The following is a 16,955-nucleotide window of genomic DNA, read 5'->3' as shown; positions in this document are numbered from 1 at the left end:
GCTATCCCTTTCTGTTTCATTAACTAGTTGCTTTTAAGATTTTTTTCCTTTTCAGCACTTTTTTGTTTTATTTTGTCTTCTCCAGGCAAATCAATAAAAGTCAAATAGAAATAGAATTCAACTTCTCCAAGAAAATTTAACCCAAAGTACAATTAGTTCCCTTTTTAAGATTTCTATGTCTTATCTGCTCTCAAGGAAGACCTCCTAGTCAATAAATATTTGTTGAATGTCATGTATTTGCAAGACACTATGCTATATCCTGGGGATTCTCTGGTGAGTGTGGCAAAGCCCTTGTCTACAATGACTTGCTCTCTTTTTGCTGTGCTGGGGAAACTGTCATAGATCAATGCTCTTTGTTCTCTAGAACATTATACTGTTCATTTCTTGGTGATAGATTACAGGTCTATTATAAAAGGATATAACTCAGGAACACCCAGATGGAAGAGATGCATAGGCCACGGTATGTAGGAAGGGGCACCGAGCTTCTATGCTCTCTCAGCTCACTACTCTCCCCACATCTCCACATGTTCACCCACCTAAAAGCTCCCCTTTCAGCATTTTTAGTTGTTTTCAGTGGGAAGCTTAGTCCAAATAATCTAGACTGCCATTACTGGAAACTGGAAGTCATTAAATCCTTCCTAATTAGCAAGCAGATCTTTTGCCAGATATTCTTAAGTGTTTTGTGAGGCCTTCTCCCTAGCCTGAAGCTTTCATTCCGGTGTCATAGGCTACAGTCCAGGAAACAAATCCATCTCTTTTAGTCTTGATTTTTCACTCAACAGACATCCACTGAGTACTTCCTATAAAGCATGGTTACAACAGTGAACAAGTCAGAGTTCCTGTCCTACACTCCCTTGTTAAGAGCGAGCAGAAAAAGTCATCAGAACTACGAGTTTTCAAGATCAGACTAGGCCCTACCAGCCAATTTAGGAAACTTCCATGTCTCCAGCCTACTGAATGGTACAGTTGTAAGGGGTGGGGCTACTGGAGACCTGATTTCTATGAAAGGTAACTATTGAATAGGGCAATGCTTCTAAAACTTTAGTATGCATAACAATCATCTAGTGGGCTTGTGAAAACAGATTACTGGGCCCCATGGCCAGAAATTCTGATTCCTAGGTCTGAGTTAGAGCCTGAGAATTTGTATTTCTAACAAGCTTTTAGGAGATGCTGATGCTGCTGGTACATGGTCCAGACTTTGAGAACCACTGTTAAAGGAGCTCTAGATAGAGCTTAGAAGCAAGTGCTTCTGCTCCTTTACAGTACTCTCCATTTTTAAAAATCAAGATAATCTGTAGCCAAGACCACTCAATGGGGAAAGATTAGTCTTTCAATAGCAGTGCTGGGACAACTGGTTACCCACAAGGAAAAGAATGAAGTTGTACCATTATCTCACACCACATATAAAAATTAACTCAACATGGAACAGAGACCTAAATGTAAGAGCTAAAACTATAAGTGCTATTAGAAGAAAACATAGGAGTAAATCTTCATGATATTGGATTTGGCAATGTATTTAGATATGATGCTAAAAGCACAAGCAACAAAAGAAAAAATAGATAAATTGGACCTCATCAAAATTTAAAACTTTTGTGCTTCAAAGGATGCTATCAAGAAAAATGAAAAGACAACATACAGAATATGAAAAACTATTTGCAAATCATATATCTAATAAGGATTTTGAATCTAGAATATACAAAGAACTCTTATACCTCAATTAAAAAAAGACAGCCCAATTTAAAAGTGGCAAAGGGGGGCCATCCCTGTGGCCCAGTGGTTAAGTTCACGTGCTCTGCTTCGTCGGCCCAGGGTTTTGCCGGTTTGGATCCTGGGCACGGACATGGCACTGCTCTTCAGGCCACGCTGAGGTGGCGTCCCACATGCCACAACTAGAAGGACCCACAACTAAAAATACACAACTATGTACCAGGGGGCTTTGGGGAGAAAAAGGAAAACTAAAATCTTTAAAAAAAAAAAAGTGGCAAAGGATCTGAATAGATATCTCTCCAAAGAACATATACACATTGTCAATAAACATATAAAAAGATGCTGGACATCATTAGTCGTTAGGGAATTGCAAATCAAAGCCACAAAGAGATACCACTTCACATGCACTAGGATGTCTATAATGAAAAAAAAAACGAAAATAAGTGTTGGCAGTGATGTGGAGAAACTGGATCCCTAGTACATTGCTGATGGGAATGTAAATTGGTGCAGCCACTGTGCAAAAGAGTTTGACAATTCCTCAAAAATTAAACATAGAATTACTATATGACCCTGCATTCTACTACTAGGTATATACCCCCAAAGAACTGAAAATAAGTATTCAAACAAAAATTTGTACGTTAATGTTCATAGCAGCACTATTCACAATAGCCAAAAGGTGGAAACAACCCAAATGTCCATCAACTGATGAATGGATAAAGAAAATATGTATATCCATACAATGGAATACTATTCAACTATAAAAAGGAATGAGCTACTGATATGTGATACAGTCAAAAAAGACCACATATATGATTTCATTTATGTGAAATGTCCAGAATAGGCAAATCTATAGAGACAGAAAGTAGACTAGTGGTTGCTTAGGGCTAGGGTGGAGAGGAAGTAGTGGAGGGGATGATGGCTAAAGGTACAAGGGGTTTTTTTGAGGTGATGAAAATGTTCTAAACTTATTGTGGTGGTGGTTGTATATATTTGTGAATATACTAAAAACCATTTAATTGTACACTTTAAATGGATGAATTGTATGGCATGGGAATTATATCTCAATAAAGATGTTTAAGAGACAAGCACACAAACTACAACTGTAAAAAAGAAAAAAGATAATCTGTAGCCCCTCAGGAGTTTGACCTCATTCGTTCAGCAATCTGATGATGCCTAAATAACCAACATCTATCATAATCTACCCAGCACTGAGAATCCTGTGTTCTGAAAATGTAATCTAAAAATAACTTTGAAGCTAGATGAATTTTAGTTGTCTTAATCCATTCAAGCTTCTGTAACAAAATACCACAGGCCGGGTGGCTTATCAACAGCAAACGTTTATTCCTCACAGTTCTGCAGCTGGACGTCTAGGGTCACAGCACCAGCATAGTCACATTCTGGTGAGAGCCTTCTTCCTAATTCATAGCTGGTGCCTTCTCGCTGTGTCCTCACACGGTGGAAGGGGCTAGCAAGCTCTCCGGGGTCTTCTTTTTAAGAGCTTTAGTCCCATTCATGAGGGCCCCCATGACTCAGTCATTTCCTAAAGGCCCACCTTCTTATACTATCAGATTAGACGTTAGGATTTCAACATATGAATTTTGGAGGACAAAAACATTCAGACCATAGCATTTCAAGCTGAAGCTATTTCAAAAGTCTCTGTTTTTTCACAGGTATCAGGAATTAAGGGAGTCGCTCCAACAATGTAGGCTTCCATGGGGCGCTGAAAGGGAATATGGCGGGATGATACCCATATCACTCCCTGAGGAATACACGCCAAAATGTGAACCTCCTTATGGCATGGGCAAAGGACATCAGCATTATGGATTTGGTGGAGCAACCTGGCCAAGGTAAATCAATGTTCTGCCCTTCACATAGAAGGCAGGGAATTCTTTGTTACTCATTTTTCCTTATTTCAATTGTTCATCCTTTGTTAAATGTAACTCCAAACTTATTTTTTTTTTTTACTATTTATGAAAAGACACAGATGGAAAAACTAATCAAGTAATTTCTAATTGTGAAGTCAGTAAAAAATCTGTGTTCATGGATGTCTTTGCTATCCTTAGAGTTTTGTGATTGGAAATGTTGATTAATTTAATTCCCTTGCTAATCATGTTTTACCTAAAACTAAATGGGAATCTTCCTGAGAGAGATTAAATTAAAAATATTTTTCCTTGAGCAAATAGCTGGCCTAATCTGATGTTCTTGATTTCTGGAACTTTCGATTTCTAATTTGTTCATCAAACTATAGTCATTAGAATCTGTTGGGCATTGTCTTCAAGTATTAAAATATTTCAATAATCACTTATGAATCTTAAAGTCACTCTTGCAGCAACGTTAGTCAAAACACAGGTTAAAACTGAAGAGAAAGCCAAAAACATCTGAGCAGCAAATTAAATGTTACGTTAACTATCTACGAAAAATTATGAAATTTACTCAAAACAAAATCCATCAACCCTTCACACAGAGCCTACTTACTCCTGCTTTATCTAACAATCTTGGTTTTACCTACTTTACTAGCAATCTAGCTAACTAGTTTTTTGTTCTAAATCAGTTAACAGAAATAGGAAAGACAAGCCATGGCTAAACGGGGAACAGTAACGACAGGGACATGTGGTGGCAATGACCTTATCGAAGCCTCAGTAAAGCAATAAAAAACAGACAGATGAAAAGGCCTGTCAGTCCAATTGTAAAGATGCAAATATCAACATATTTATAATATCTTTGTGAGGTAGATATCGTTGTCCTGGCTTTACAATAGATAGAGACCCAAGAGATTCAGTATGTTTCCTCGGGTCAGACATGAAGTTGTGGAACAGGAGTTTGTATCCAGGTTTATTTGACTCCAGAGCCCAAGTTCTTTTCATCTGTTCTTTAATTCATTTACTCCAGCTATTCATTTATCTATTCAGTAATTTGAGTATAGCAAGCATTGTTCTAGAGACTAGGGGTATGTCTTCTTACGGAGTCTGTAGCTATTGTCCCCAAAATTTGTATTAAAAAAATGCAAATATTCTAAAAGAATTAGAATTATACTCACAGAATCCCAGTTTGTAAAAAGAAAGCCAAGGACTAGTTTCTTAAGGGAAATCCATCTTGAAATGGGAGATTTGTGTTTGATGCCTCAATGAATGCAGTCCTAGGACACTGGGAGAGGAAACATTTGTTCCAATTAGAATGCCAGTCATCCCTGACTCAGAAAGGCAGGTTAATGCATTCTGTTCTCTTTATACCCTCACAAATAGAAATGGCAAGCAATAGGATATATTGGAGTATATGAGGAAGCCATTTTGTATAAACCTAATTTGGCCTAACTTTGTTTTTTCCAAAAGGGCCTGATGTGGCCATTGAGCATGCATTGTATATCTGCTTTAAACATTTCCTATGGCAAGAACAAATGGCCTTAAGATAAAGGTGCAACTTCCCCCCACATTGGCATTTCCTTAAGGATGAGCATCTCTTCCTAGGCTAGGAACTGATTGCTGCACCCACCTCTGACCACCCAGCTCACCTGTGACTGACCACCCACCTCGAGACAACAGACCTGCCACCCTGCTGTGTCCACCGAGACAGCAGACTTACCTGCTGTTTCCATCAATCACTGTGCCAACAGAGCAGTCTCGCGACTGTTGTAAAAGGGACATTTCAATCATATGTGAAACATCCTCTTTGGGGGTATATAACCACACTGTACACCCCACTTCTTTGATGCCCTTTTTTCCTTCAGGAAGAAAGGCCCTGGGCCATGGTCCTCACATTTTAGCTCAGAATAAACTCACCCAAATTTTCATTTATACATTGGCTATGGATTATTTTTGTCGACAACCCATTTATGTTAAATGTTATCATTTTGGCAAATTTATCTCTTAAAAATATATTTAGGACTAAGTCCTGTCTTCTGATAAAATGCAAATCACTTAAGTGCTCTGTAAACTAAAGTTTTATCTTGTTTCCTAACAAGGAATAACTTCTATCACAATATTTTTCTTTTTCCCCAAAAAGAGCCTTTTAAACAAAATAACAGAATGTTTTCCAGCTTTGTGAAGGATCAGTCCTCTTCTGGTCCATATAAAAGCTTACTCTCACAACACTGCCCCCTTCCCTGTGGGGGGTTTTCCATGGGGTGTTGTGGTGCCACACATTCACCCTACTCCTGCCGGGGAACAGGACCACTCCTTTGCCTCACCAACCCTCCAGTCACATGGCTTTAAAATTAAAAGTACCTACTTCTTAGGAAAATGTCCAGGTAAGACATCCTATGGTATGTCATCTGAGGTTAAGAAGTTAAAAGAGCATGATTTACTAAAGGAAATATAATTATATATATTTATATATGCACCTTCCAATGCAATGTCAGCATCATGTCACATGGGACATCACTGTTCCTTCTGACACTTCTTGACATAACTATATCTAAGTAAAACTCTTTTAAAGGAACTTTAACAGTAACTACTTAACCATAATGTGCAAGTTTCAGAAATCCTAAGTGAAGTCAGTCATCACCTAATTCAGCACCCATTCACTAGAAGAAAGAAGTCACAAAGTAATGAAAATGTATATCTTTGTTTTCACTTCCATAAATGCTTCTTTTTATAAGTTTGGTCAAGTAGCATAATTTTTACTTTGTCTAGGAAAAAGGAAATGGATTCTTCCCCTAAGATACTGTCAAATGTTAAAAAGCTATTAAAGGGGTCACCCAGTGGCATAGTGGTTGGGTTTGCGCTCTCTGCTTCAGCGGCGCAGGGTTCACGGGTTCAGATCTAGGGTATGGACCTAGCACCACTCTCAAGCCACACTATGGCAGCATCCCACATAAAATAGAGGAAGATTGGCACGGATATTAGCTCAGGGCCAGTCTTCCTCACACACACAAAAAGCTATTAAATAGACACATAGTGCTCTGTGAAGTAGAGAATACTTTGGAATTCCTGGTAACTAGTACTCTTTAATGATAGTAGGAGTAGTAGTAATAATAATAATAATAATACTTGAAGGTTAATATGACCATGTGAAGCAAAATGACAGAATATCCCTCTCCTGTTGCCTAAAAAATAAAACAAATGCAAAATTTATCAGCAGCCCCCAATCAATAAAAGGAGATCAACTTTATGCCATTCATTTTAATGTGCCAATGAAAGAAAATTTTGTGTAGTTTATTCCAGTTCCTAACTACATGTTTCTCAAGAGGGCATTTGCGGCAGATATTTGTCCCACATATTGCAAAATATTTAGCATCTGTGGTCCTTTACCTGTAAGTACTAGTAGCATCCTTCATTCATTGTGACAACCAAAATAAAACCACCCAGTCTCCCTGGAAGTGTTGGGGGTTCAGGAGGAAACCACACTATTGGTTGAGAGGCAGTATACCTAACCCCATCCCTACATTCCAATGCATATTGAGGTAAGGGGAGTCTACAACATCCTGATAATTCTCCAACTGGAAGAGAAGATTAAAAGATTGGGTAGGTACTCCTATTAGAAAAGAAAAAAAGCCTCAGAGTAGAAGCCCCTGTTCTAAAACAACAAGATCTCAGGAGAGAAGTTCTGCAGAATGTGTGCTCTTCCAGAACACCATGTTGACTTCAGGGAATGAGCAGAAGCCTAACTGGAAGGAGGGGGCCCTGCAGAGGACATTTAATGGGATCTTAGACAGTAGTACCCAAGCGCCCAGGCTTTATCTGACACCATCTGAGCACTTCCTCTCTGCCACCTTCATCCCATCAGGCTAAAGAAAAATGCAGAGAATAATATTCAGCCATCAAGCCTGCACACAGACAGAAAGGCAGGCTCATTTCAGATGACAGAATCAAAAAGAATTCACACACACTACATCATTGCAAATAGCTGGGTTTAGACACAGCTGCCCAATTAAACGCAATTAAACAAGTGGCAAGGAGACTTTGTAAATAGGGAAGAGAAGAGAAGAAATATGACATGTAAAAAGACACATGAAGAAACCAGTTTGGGAAAACATATAGCCCAGGAAACAAAAGTAGACTCCCTATAAAAAGACTAAATAAGCATGTGAATCTAAGAACAGACAAGATGATTAGATAATAGAATATTATAAAAGAGGAGATCACAGGGCTGAGAAAAACAACAACACAAAAACACTCTTACAAATCTAGTAAAAAAAAAAAGAAGCAGCATGAAACAAAATAGACTGAAAATTGACATAGTAGTATAAATAAATAAATCACAGATAAGGCAAAGGGAAAAGGTAAGGATATTAAAGCAATAAAAAGAGAAAATTATGGGGGGCTGGCCCCGTGACCAAGTGGTTGGGTTTGTGTGTTCAGCTTAGACGGCCCGGGGTTTTGCTGGTTCGGATCCTGGGCGTGGACCTAGCACCGGTCATTGGGCCATGCTGGGGCAGCATCCTACATAGCACAACCAGAAAGACCTACAACTAGAATACACAACTATGTACTGGGTGGCTTTGGGGAGAAGAAGAAGAAAAAAAAGAAAAGATTGGCAACAGATGTTAGCTCAGGTGCCAATTTTAAAAAAAGGAGAGAGAGAAAATTATGGCTATAAAGAACAAGTCTAATTATTTATCTTAAGGAAAACTGATGTCCAAAATGTAGAAAATCTAACAAATAGAACAGAAAAAGACACTCAGAGATACACAGGAAAATTCCTATGAATAAAGGAAGAAATGAATCTGAACGTCAAAAGGACATACCATATAGTTGGAAAAACTGGGAGAGAACTATTGACATTGAGATACAACCTGGTTACATTATTGAATTCATAAAGAAAGATTTCTTGAGTCATTCAAGCAGGAAAAGCAAGACACCCACAAGGAGGAAAAATGAGGCTGGCCTCAAGCCTCCACAGCAGGGTTCAAGGCCAGAAGACATATCTTCAAAGTTTTGAGGAAAAGAAAATATAGCCCAAAGAGACTGCAGCACAATTGTCCATCAGGCATAAAGGCTACAGGCAGACATCTCACACATGAGAGAATTTAGAGTATATAGCACCCAATGAGCCCTTCTTTTAAAAAATACCTGGAAAATGAAATTTAACAAACCAAAAAATGAATCAAAATGAAGAACTCAAGAACAGAGAAGCTGTGCTAAAAGGGCTGATTCAAAAATGAAATGGTGAGCACTGAAGCCATTCACACGATTGGGAAAGTTGTTATTGTAGAAGCAGGGAAATGTTATAGACCCTGGCAAAATACAGATGACGTGAACAGCCAAAATGGACAGAGCAGGGAGAGGAAGCAGAAGCAAGCGAAACAGGCTCCTCATCCTATCTTTCATGCCTGGGAGTGAATATTATCTAAAAAGTAATAGTGATTCCAACGTCCTAAATGTTTCAAAAACTTCTTAATTTTACATGACCTTTTAGAAATTTATACCTATATAGAGAAGAAATATTTATCAATAGTTCAGGAATTCCTTCCGTTTTAGTTTTTCATCTGTTAAACACTAATGAAATTTTAATTTTCTTTCAGAAATTGCACAAACTTTGATCCTATTTATGAAACTTTAGTTCTGACTAGAGCTGTCCATCTCTCCATTCATACTTCCTCACGTTTACTTTTTTAGAGAGAGAGATCTAGAATCGTGTTCCACATGGTGGTATTTGTGTATGCTTCTTTGTAATTACTGAAACTTTTAGGATGAGGTTGTGCCATTTCCACAAAAATAAGAAAAACAATCTCTTTTTTTGAACAACAGCCTTGTGTGCTAAGCACTTGATAGACATGATCTCATTTCAATTAAATTACATTTGCTTTTTTCTAAAGTTCATTTTTCCAATAAAACTACTTTTGTTCTTTTTTTAAACTAAATTTTAATTTCATAAGTTATTCATTTGTATGCATTAGGATTTTTAGTTGCAAACAACGGAGTCCATTCTGGCTAGTTTAAGAAGAGGAAGATTTATTACAGGATTATTAGGTTAATTCACAAAACTGTGGGAGGGCAAGAGAAATAGGCAAATTGCTAAGCTTCCCGGAATAATATAGCCAGACTCACTCCCAGGACTGGCCTCATCAGAGGAAGTGCCTCTGCTAGAACCAGACACCTGCTGCTGTCTTATTAGCAATACGGACGCCCCACTTGAAGCCTGTGTTCTCGGGGTACTCACGTTCAAATCAAAGTCTAGTACAGACACAGACAACTGGCAGAACTTAGGGCACACATTTGCACCCCAGTTGCTAGGGAGGCTGGGAAGTCGATTTTTTAGATTCTACCTGGGGAATTGGGGTGTTCAAAATGAGGGAAACTGGCAAAATGTAGAAAGGGTCTTGTAAAGTTGTTAGATAGCCCTCAGTGCCAGTCAACTGTCACTCTAACCAACAGCAGCAACAACAATACCATCTTTTCTATTCAACGTGTGGTCCATGGACCAGCAGCATCAGCATCAACTGGGAAATAGAGAATACAAAATCTTGGGCCCCACCCCGGAGTTACTGAAAGAGAATCTGCATCCTAATAAAATCCTTCAGGTAATTCTGACATGCAGCAAAGTTTGAGAACTGCTGCCCCAACATAAGAAAATGCAATACCTTTTCATACACATGAAAATGCACTCACTCCCCAAAGGGGAGACTCAAAGTCTCATCACTTCCTGCATCTCCTCCAAGTCCAGGATCTCTGGGCGATAGTCACTCTTCTCTAGTTCAGTCATCATCTTGTCCTGATAGTCCACAGCTACACACTTAATAAAGTAAACCATCATCAACACTCTATATGAAATAATAAGGAAAAAAAAGAAAATTAGTCAATATATATAAATAATTAAAAATAGTTAATATATATAAATAATATATATAAATAAAAGTATCAGGACACAGCAAGGAAGAAAATATGAGAAGTGACTACAGTCCTGGTTTCTACACCTGGGCTTAAGGCTGCTGTTAGTGTTATAATTTCTTTCTGCCTGTGTGAGTTGCTACAGTATTCCATTAATTTTATGCCACTGGAAGCAGCACTAGGAGATGTCCAAAAGATTCTTTAGGTTCTAGAAATGCTCCTTTCCCCCATAATTGTACAGCAGCATTCCTCTTACCCTTGACATTCAGGATCAATCTTTCCAGCCTACTTGGTATAACCCTTTCTTGCCTGTTTTCTCCAGAGTCATAGGAGCCCCAAATTACTACATCATCAGTTCAGCTTCCAATTCAACGGGACCACTGTTGTGTCCTCTGCTGAAAGCACTTCAGCCTTGATCTCTAACCCAGCAAAGCCCAAGGTGGCTGGGGAGGAAGTAAACTTTTTCTAAGTGTAGTAGTAAGTCTAACAGTGAGAGGCACCACTCCCACTTCCACCCTTTGCTTTTTAAACCATGCATTCTGGCCATGGGGGAGACTATTTACTGGTCACTGCTTCAGAGCATATGCCACACTCTTTAGGACAACACTCATCCAATACTGAATCTTCAATGGGCTCTTCCACCATTCTATCAATACGGTAAGACCAATGAATGCTTTAAATTCAACCATTGCCTTATTTCTTTTGTAGTAAATTGAGTTCCTTAGTCTGAAAGAATGTTGTTTAAGACGGCAGGCAGTGAATAGAGCATTCAGTAAGTCCACTGGCGATGTAACTGGCAGAAGTACAATGAGAACGAAAGGGAAATCCATATTTAGAAGTGTCTTGTGAGGATAATGATCTCTTTCATGGAGGAAGGGGTCCAATGTAATCAGCCTCCCACCAGCTGGCTGACTACACCCGGGGAGATTTTTCTCTGTGAATTACTTAGGGTTGGTAACTTTTGCTGGCACACTCACATGTGGCCAGGTCAGTTTTGATGAGGGGGAAGTTCATGTTGCTGAGTCCATACATAATAACTTCTGTCCCCATGATAACTTAGTTTATGAAGCCTCTGAGCAAGCACTAGGGTGACTGGAGAAAGCCTGATTGACACCCACAGAGTTGGTCATTTTATCTACCTAATTATTAAGAACATCCTCAGTTGTGGGGTTCTCTTTGTGAACATTCTTGTGGGGTACAAATAACCCTCAGACTCTAGGGCCATTCTCAGAGGCAGAGAAAGCAAGTGTTTTTGGAATCTACATTGGGTAGATGAGATATAGGGTGGGTGTTCAAAAGATACTGGGCAAGGACGACGAGGGACACTTGAGCACTACAATGTATATTAAAACATTACAAGCGCCAAGAGTAAAGGCTAATGTAAACTATGGACTTGAGGTGATAATGATGTGTCGATGTAGGTTCATCAGTTGTAAGAAATTTACCACTCTGGTGGGAGATACTGATAATGGGGGAGGCTAACCATGTGTGGGAGTAAAGGGTATATGGGAAATCTCTCTATCTTCCTCTCAACTTTGCTATGAACCTAAAATTGCTCTAAAAAAATAAAGTCTTTTTTAAAAAAATCAAACATAAAGTCCAGTCTTCTTTGACCACTGCCCCACCAATCCCAATCTCCTTCCTGGAGGGAACCACTGTTACCATTTTGGTGTGTCTCCTTTCATACCTTTTGTTAAACATTGACATAATTATACACCCACCCATTGAAGTATATGGTATTATTTTGTTTATGTGTGGAATCATTTGATACATAGTATTAGGCAACTTGGTTTTTCTTTTCCTTCTGTAATCTAGAGATCGTAAATACAGATCTACCCATTCTTTTTAGTTTCTCATAATGTTCCATAATATGGATGCATCATAGTTTATTTAGCCATTCTCATATTCTTTCCTTTTTTTGCATTAACTATATGTAATGAATATCCTTGTACAGGCCTCCCTGAGCTCATACACAAATGTTTCTCTAGGGAAAATCCTAAGTGGAAGTTAAGGGTCACAATATATGAATATTTTTAATTTTAGTAGCTATAGCCCAATGTTTTATATTCTCATGGTAGTGTCTAAAAGTATCCATTTCCTCATACTCTTGACCAACTATATCATATTACCAAAGTGTATAATTTTTGCCCATCTAATGAGTGGAAAGGTTATCTTGGTTATCAGAATGCATTTCTCTGGTCAGGCTGAGTACTTTTTTCCTTTGTTTATGTTTTCTTATGTGTGGTCATTTACATTTCCGTTTCTGTTCTTATTCTTTGCCCATTTTTATTGTTTGTCTTTTAGCTATAGACTCTTACTAGTTCTTTATGTTCTGGATATTAATCCTTTATGTATATTACTTACAAATGTTTCTTCCAATCTTTGTTTTATTTGAGTGTTTTTATACTGTCCTGTATTCAAAAGTTTTTCATTTGATGTTATCAAATTTCTTTTTGGTTTTTGACTTTTAAAAGAAAAATCTTATTTAAAATGTTTTTTCTACCACCAAAAAAATATATAGTTTCATTTATTTTCTTTTAATATTTGTATATGTTTTCCAATTCTTTAGATTTTTAATCCACCTTAAATTATCTTTGTGGATAGTATGAAAGAGAAATCTATTTTTTCCAAATGGCTAGTGAGTTTTTCCTGCATTGTTTATTGAAAACTAAATCCTTTTCCACTGATTTAAAATGCCACCTTTCACATACTGAATTTCCATATATACATGGTTGTATTAGTCTATTTGTCCGTTACTGTCTCACCATTACACTGTGTTAAATTGAAAAGATGTTCAATTTAATCTTTTCTTTCTTTTCAGAAAGCTTCCCATTGAACAATTCTATTATTTGACGCAGAACAAAAAAAGTGACATCTATGGAAATGATTCTTTGTAAGTTTGGGCTTTCTTTTCCTTATATGAGATCAAACAACATTTTTAACTTGAGATGAGTTATATGAGAAATAAAAAAGCCCCAAAATGGGAACTTTTAGAAAAACAAAAGGGTTCCTTTTTTTTCAATAAGACCATTAATTATAGAAACTAAAACCAAACAACAAATACAAAACAATAAACCAAAAACTCACTAATAATTTGTGGCATTTTAAAAAGTGGGAAAAATGTAGGAAATATGGAATAGTAATGTTTGAAGGGACTCATACAGGTCATCTTGGAACATTTCCCTGCCTTTGAACTAGTTACTCAGTTGAATAAGAGTCTGTTACATTTCTCAAGAGGTTCATAGAAAATGCCCTAGCACCCTCAACAAAATTTTTAATCAGAATTTTATGAGGAGAGAGATTCGTTATGACAATCTACAAATAACTCTTAACAAAATTACTCCCTAAATCTCTTTTTTGAATAAGGAATACTTGTTAATTATCCTTTGCTTAGAGAAATTATTTTCCAATATATTAAGTTATTTTTCACTCTTTGAAATAGTTTGTTGTATATATTACAAAAGCATACTTTTTAATTTTCGGATAAAAATAAAACTGACAGCATTGAAGTAACAATGAAAATATCACTTTACCTTTATTAGAATTCTTAGACTTTTCGTAGGTAAGGTTAGTACAGAGCTTGGCCACAAGAGGGAGCCAAAAAGACATGAAATTTGTGGTTGTGAGGCCCTCTTTATCCCTTTGGGGTTGGTAAACTCAGAAACTGATATGTAATAACGTACACCGGAAATTTACTCAATGTTATAAGCCAATATGACCTAAATAAAATAATAAAAATTTTTTAAAGTAGATACAGGATGTGGCAGTAAAATAATGGACTGGTTCAGGTCAAGAAATTTGTGTCTCTGAGCAGTTTTCATTTTCATTTTATCCTTTCAAACTTTGAATTTTTAAAAAAGGTTCCCACTTATTCTTTTTAAATTTTTTTTCCATTTTGAGTCAAATCAATATTAGGCATATAACTGTCGATATCATAGCTAATTTGTTACATGAGAAAAATTTTAGATGCTGATTTAATATTTCATATGTAACAGCCAATCTAGTAACTCTAGATCCCTTGAATCAGTATATTCATTGCCCCCGTTTCTCAACTCAACCAGAAATATAACTGGAAGACAAGACATGCTTTTTTTCAGTTCCAAGCCTCCAAACTTGAGTCCAAAGAAAGATATAAACCTTTTATGGTTCATGTGAATTATGTGTTTACAATACATTATAGACTAATAAAATTATATGGCTTATATACCATTTTTGAAATAAAGAAACGTTAAAAATTAAACAGTATACTCAATTTTGCTGATCTTTACTATCAACTGATAACATTCTGTTCACTTTTCATGCCTGAAATATTTCAGGGATATTTGCATAGGCTGAAACTAATTTTGAAATCCAAGGAAAGTGGATGACAATCCTTCTCTAGTGTGGACTTCGCTCCTGGGCTGCAGTCTTGTTTCTTGGCATGAAGGGCTCAGAGTAACCTTTGAATGAACTGACTCAGAAGAGGCATGCCTCTGGGAGCTTGTTCAGTTTCTTCTAGCCTCTCTGTCAACTGGGCAACATTTACTATCACAAGAGATAAGCAATCCTGGGCGAAGGGACAAAATACACACAGTGCATATATATCTTCTCCAACCAGGCCATGCTCAGGTCACGTTAGGTCATGTACTTGCACCACATGCATGGTGTCAGGCTGCCTCAGAACACTCTGGCTACTGCCTGACCCTGAGGGTAAAGGTCAGCAAGAACCAGATCTGTGTTCTCATTAGAAGTGGTCAGTCCTGTACCTGCACTGCAAATAAGAAATGCAAAACGGGTGGTGGGTGAGACTGCAGTTAGAATAAGCAGAATGGAAAAAAATGATCAACAGACAACTGAGATATGATGATATCATATATGTCTGCTCAATATTCAGTGTTCCATAAAATCAAGCAAGAATATTATCTTAAAGATACTGTAGTATGAAAATAGGATACATCTTTATACTTAAGCAAGTTTCTAATAGGAGAGTAAGTTATAAAAAGTCCTTAATAGGGGCCAGCCTGGTGGCCTAGTGGTTGGGTTCACATGCTCCACTTCAGTGGCCCAGGCTTCATAGGTTTGGATCTGATCATACATACCACTCATCAAGCCATGCTGTGGTGGTATCCCACAGACAAAACAGAGGAAGATTGGCACAGATGTTAGCTCAGGGGCAATCTTCCTCAAGCAAAAAGTGGAAGATGGGCAACAGATATTAGCTCAGGATCAATCTTCCTCATCAAAAAAGAAAGAAACAAAGAAAGAAATGTCTTTAGTATAAATTAGGATTTTTTTCCTGTTTTTATTCTAGGTTACCCAAACCACCTAATTCAACAGTAGGGTAAGTATACAATTTATATTTTCCTTCCCTGTTACAATCAAGGAAAAAAATACTGGCATTCCATATGTCTTAGTATGAGGACAAAATGAGACTTTTCCTGAAAGATTTTAACAAGTGAGAGGAGAGGCTGGTACAAGTGCAAGGTAATGGTACTACTGATTTTCCCCAATTATATCCCCTGCTAATCTTCTTTTTAAAATAAACTTTTGAATTTAGTATAGTTTTAGATTTACAGAATTATTAGGAAAATAGTACAGAGAGTTCCCATATACTTCATACCCAGTTTCCCCTATTATTAACGTCTTACATTAGTCTGGTACATTTGTCACAATTAATCAGCCAACATTGATGCATTACAATTAACTAAAGTCCATACTTTATTCAGATTTCCCCAGTTTTTCCCTAATGTCCTTTTTCTATTCCAGGATCCCACATTATATTTAGTGGTCATATCTCCTTAGGTTCCTTGTGGCTGTGACAGTTTCTCAGACTTTCTTTTTTTTTATGACCTAGATAGTTTTAAGGATTACTGGTCAGATATTTTGTGGAATGTCCCCCAGTTGGGATTTGTCTGGTGTTTTTCTCATGATTAGACTGCGGTAATGTTTTGGGGAGGAAGAACACAGAGGTAAAGTGCCATTTTCACCCATCATATCAAGAGTACCTGCTATCAACATAACTTACACTGTTGACGTTGACCTTGATTACCTAGCTGAGGTCGTGTTTACCAGGTGCCCCCACTGTACAATTAATCATTTCTCCCCTTTCCATCCTGTACTCTTCAGAAGAAAGTCACTGTGTGCAGCCCACTCTTACTCAGTCTGGAATTACGCTCCACCTCCTTGAGGACAGAGTACCTACGTAAATTATTTAGCATTCTTCTGCATGGGAGATTTGTCTGTGCTCCCCCATTTATTTATTTATTCCATCACCTATTTATATCAGTATGGACTCATGGACATTTATTTTGTACTTTGGTACTATAGTAGTAATCCTGCAGTATTTTCTATCTTTTCTTACTCATATTGGCCATTGGGACTCTCAGTTGGCTCCTGTATCCATGCCCCTATCATTCTGGACGGTGTGTGTGCGTGTGTGTGTTTGTTTTGTTTTATTGTTGTGTACTTCATCACTTATCGTTGTAGGGTCTTTTGGTTTTTTCT

The 16,955-nt window shown here is 37.5% G+C and overlaps 1 protein-coding gene across 1 annotated transcript in view; it reads left to right on the top strand.

Annotated features, from left to right (window-relative positions):
• The window catches only part of SPMIP4 (sperm microtubule inner protein 4), a 53,609-nt gene that overhangs the window by 11,435 nt on the left and 25,219 nt on the right, over positions 1–16,955 (top strand). The window contains exons 3-5 of the mRNA XM_014838998.3: positions 3,378–3,554; positions 13,294–13,365; positions 15,763–15,792. Coding sequence (XP_014694484.1) covers positions 3,378–3,554; positions 13,294–13,365; positions 15,763–15,792 — 279 coding nt within the window. The remainder of the gene's footprint in view (positions 1–3,377; positions 3,555–13,293; positions 13,366–15,762; positions 15,793–16,955) is intronic.

Source organism: Equus asinus, chromosome 1, assembly GCF_041296235.1.
Source record: "Equus asinus isolate D_3611 breed Donkey chromosome 1, EquAss-T2T_v2, whole genome shotgun sequence".
NCBI classification, from domain to species: domain Eukaryota; kingdom Metazoa; phylum Chordata; class Mammalia; order Perissodactyla; family Equidae; genus Equus; species Equus asinus.
The sequence above is the reverse complement of the archived record's forward strand: the minus strand, read 5'-3'. Positions and strand labels throughout refer to the sequence as shown.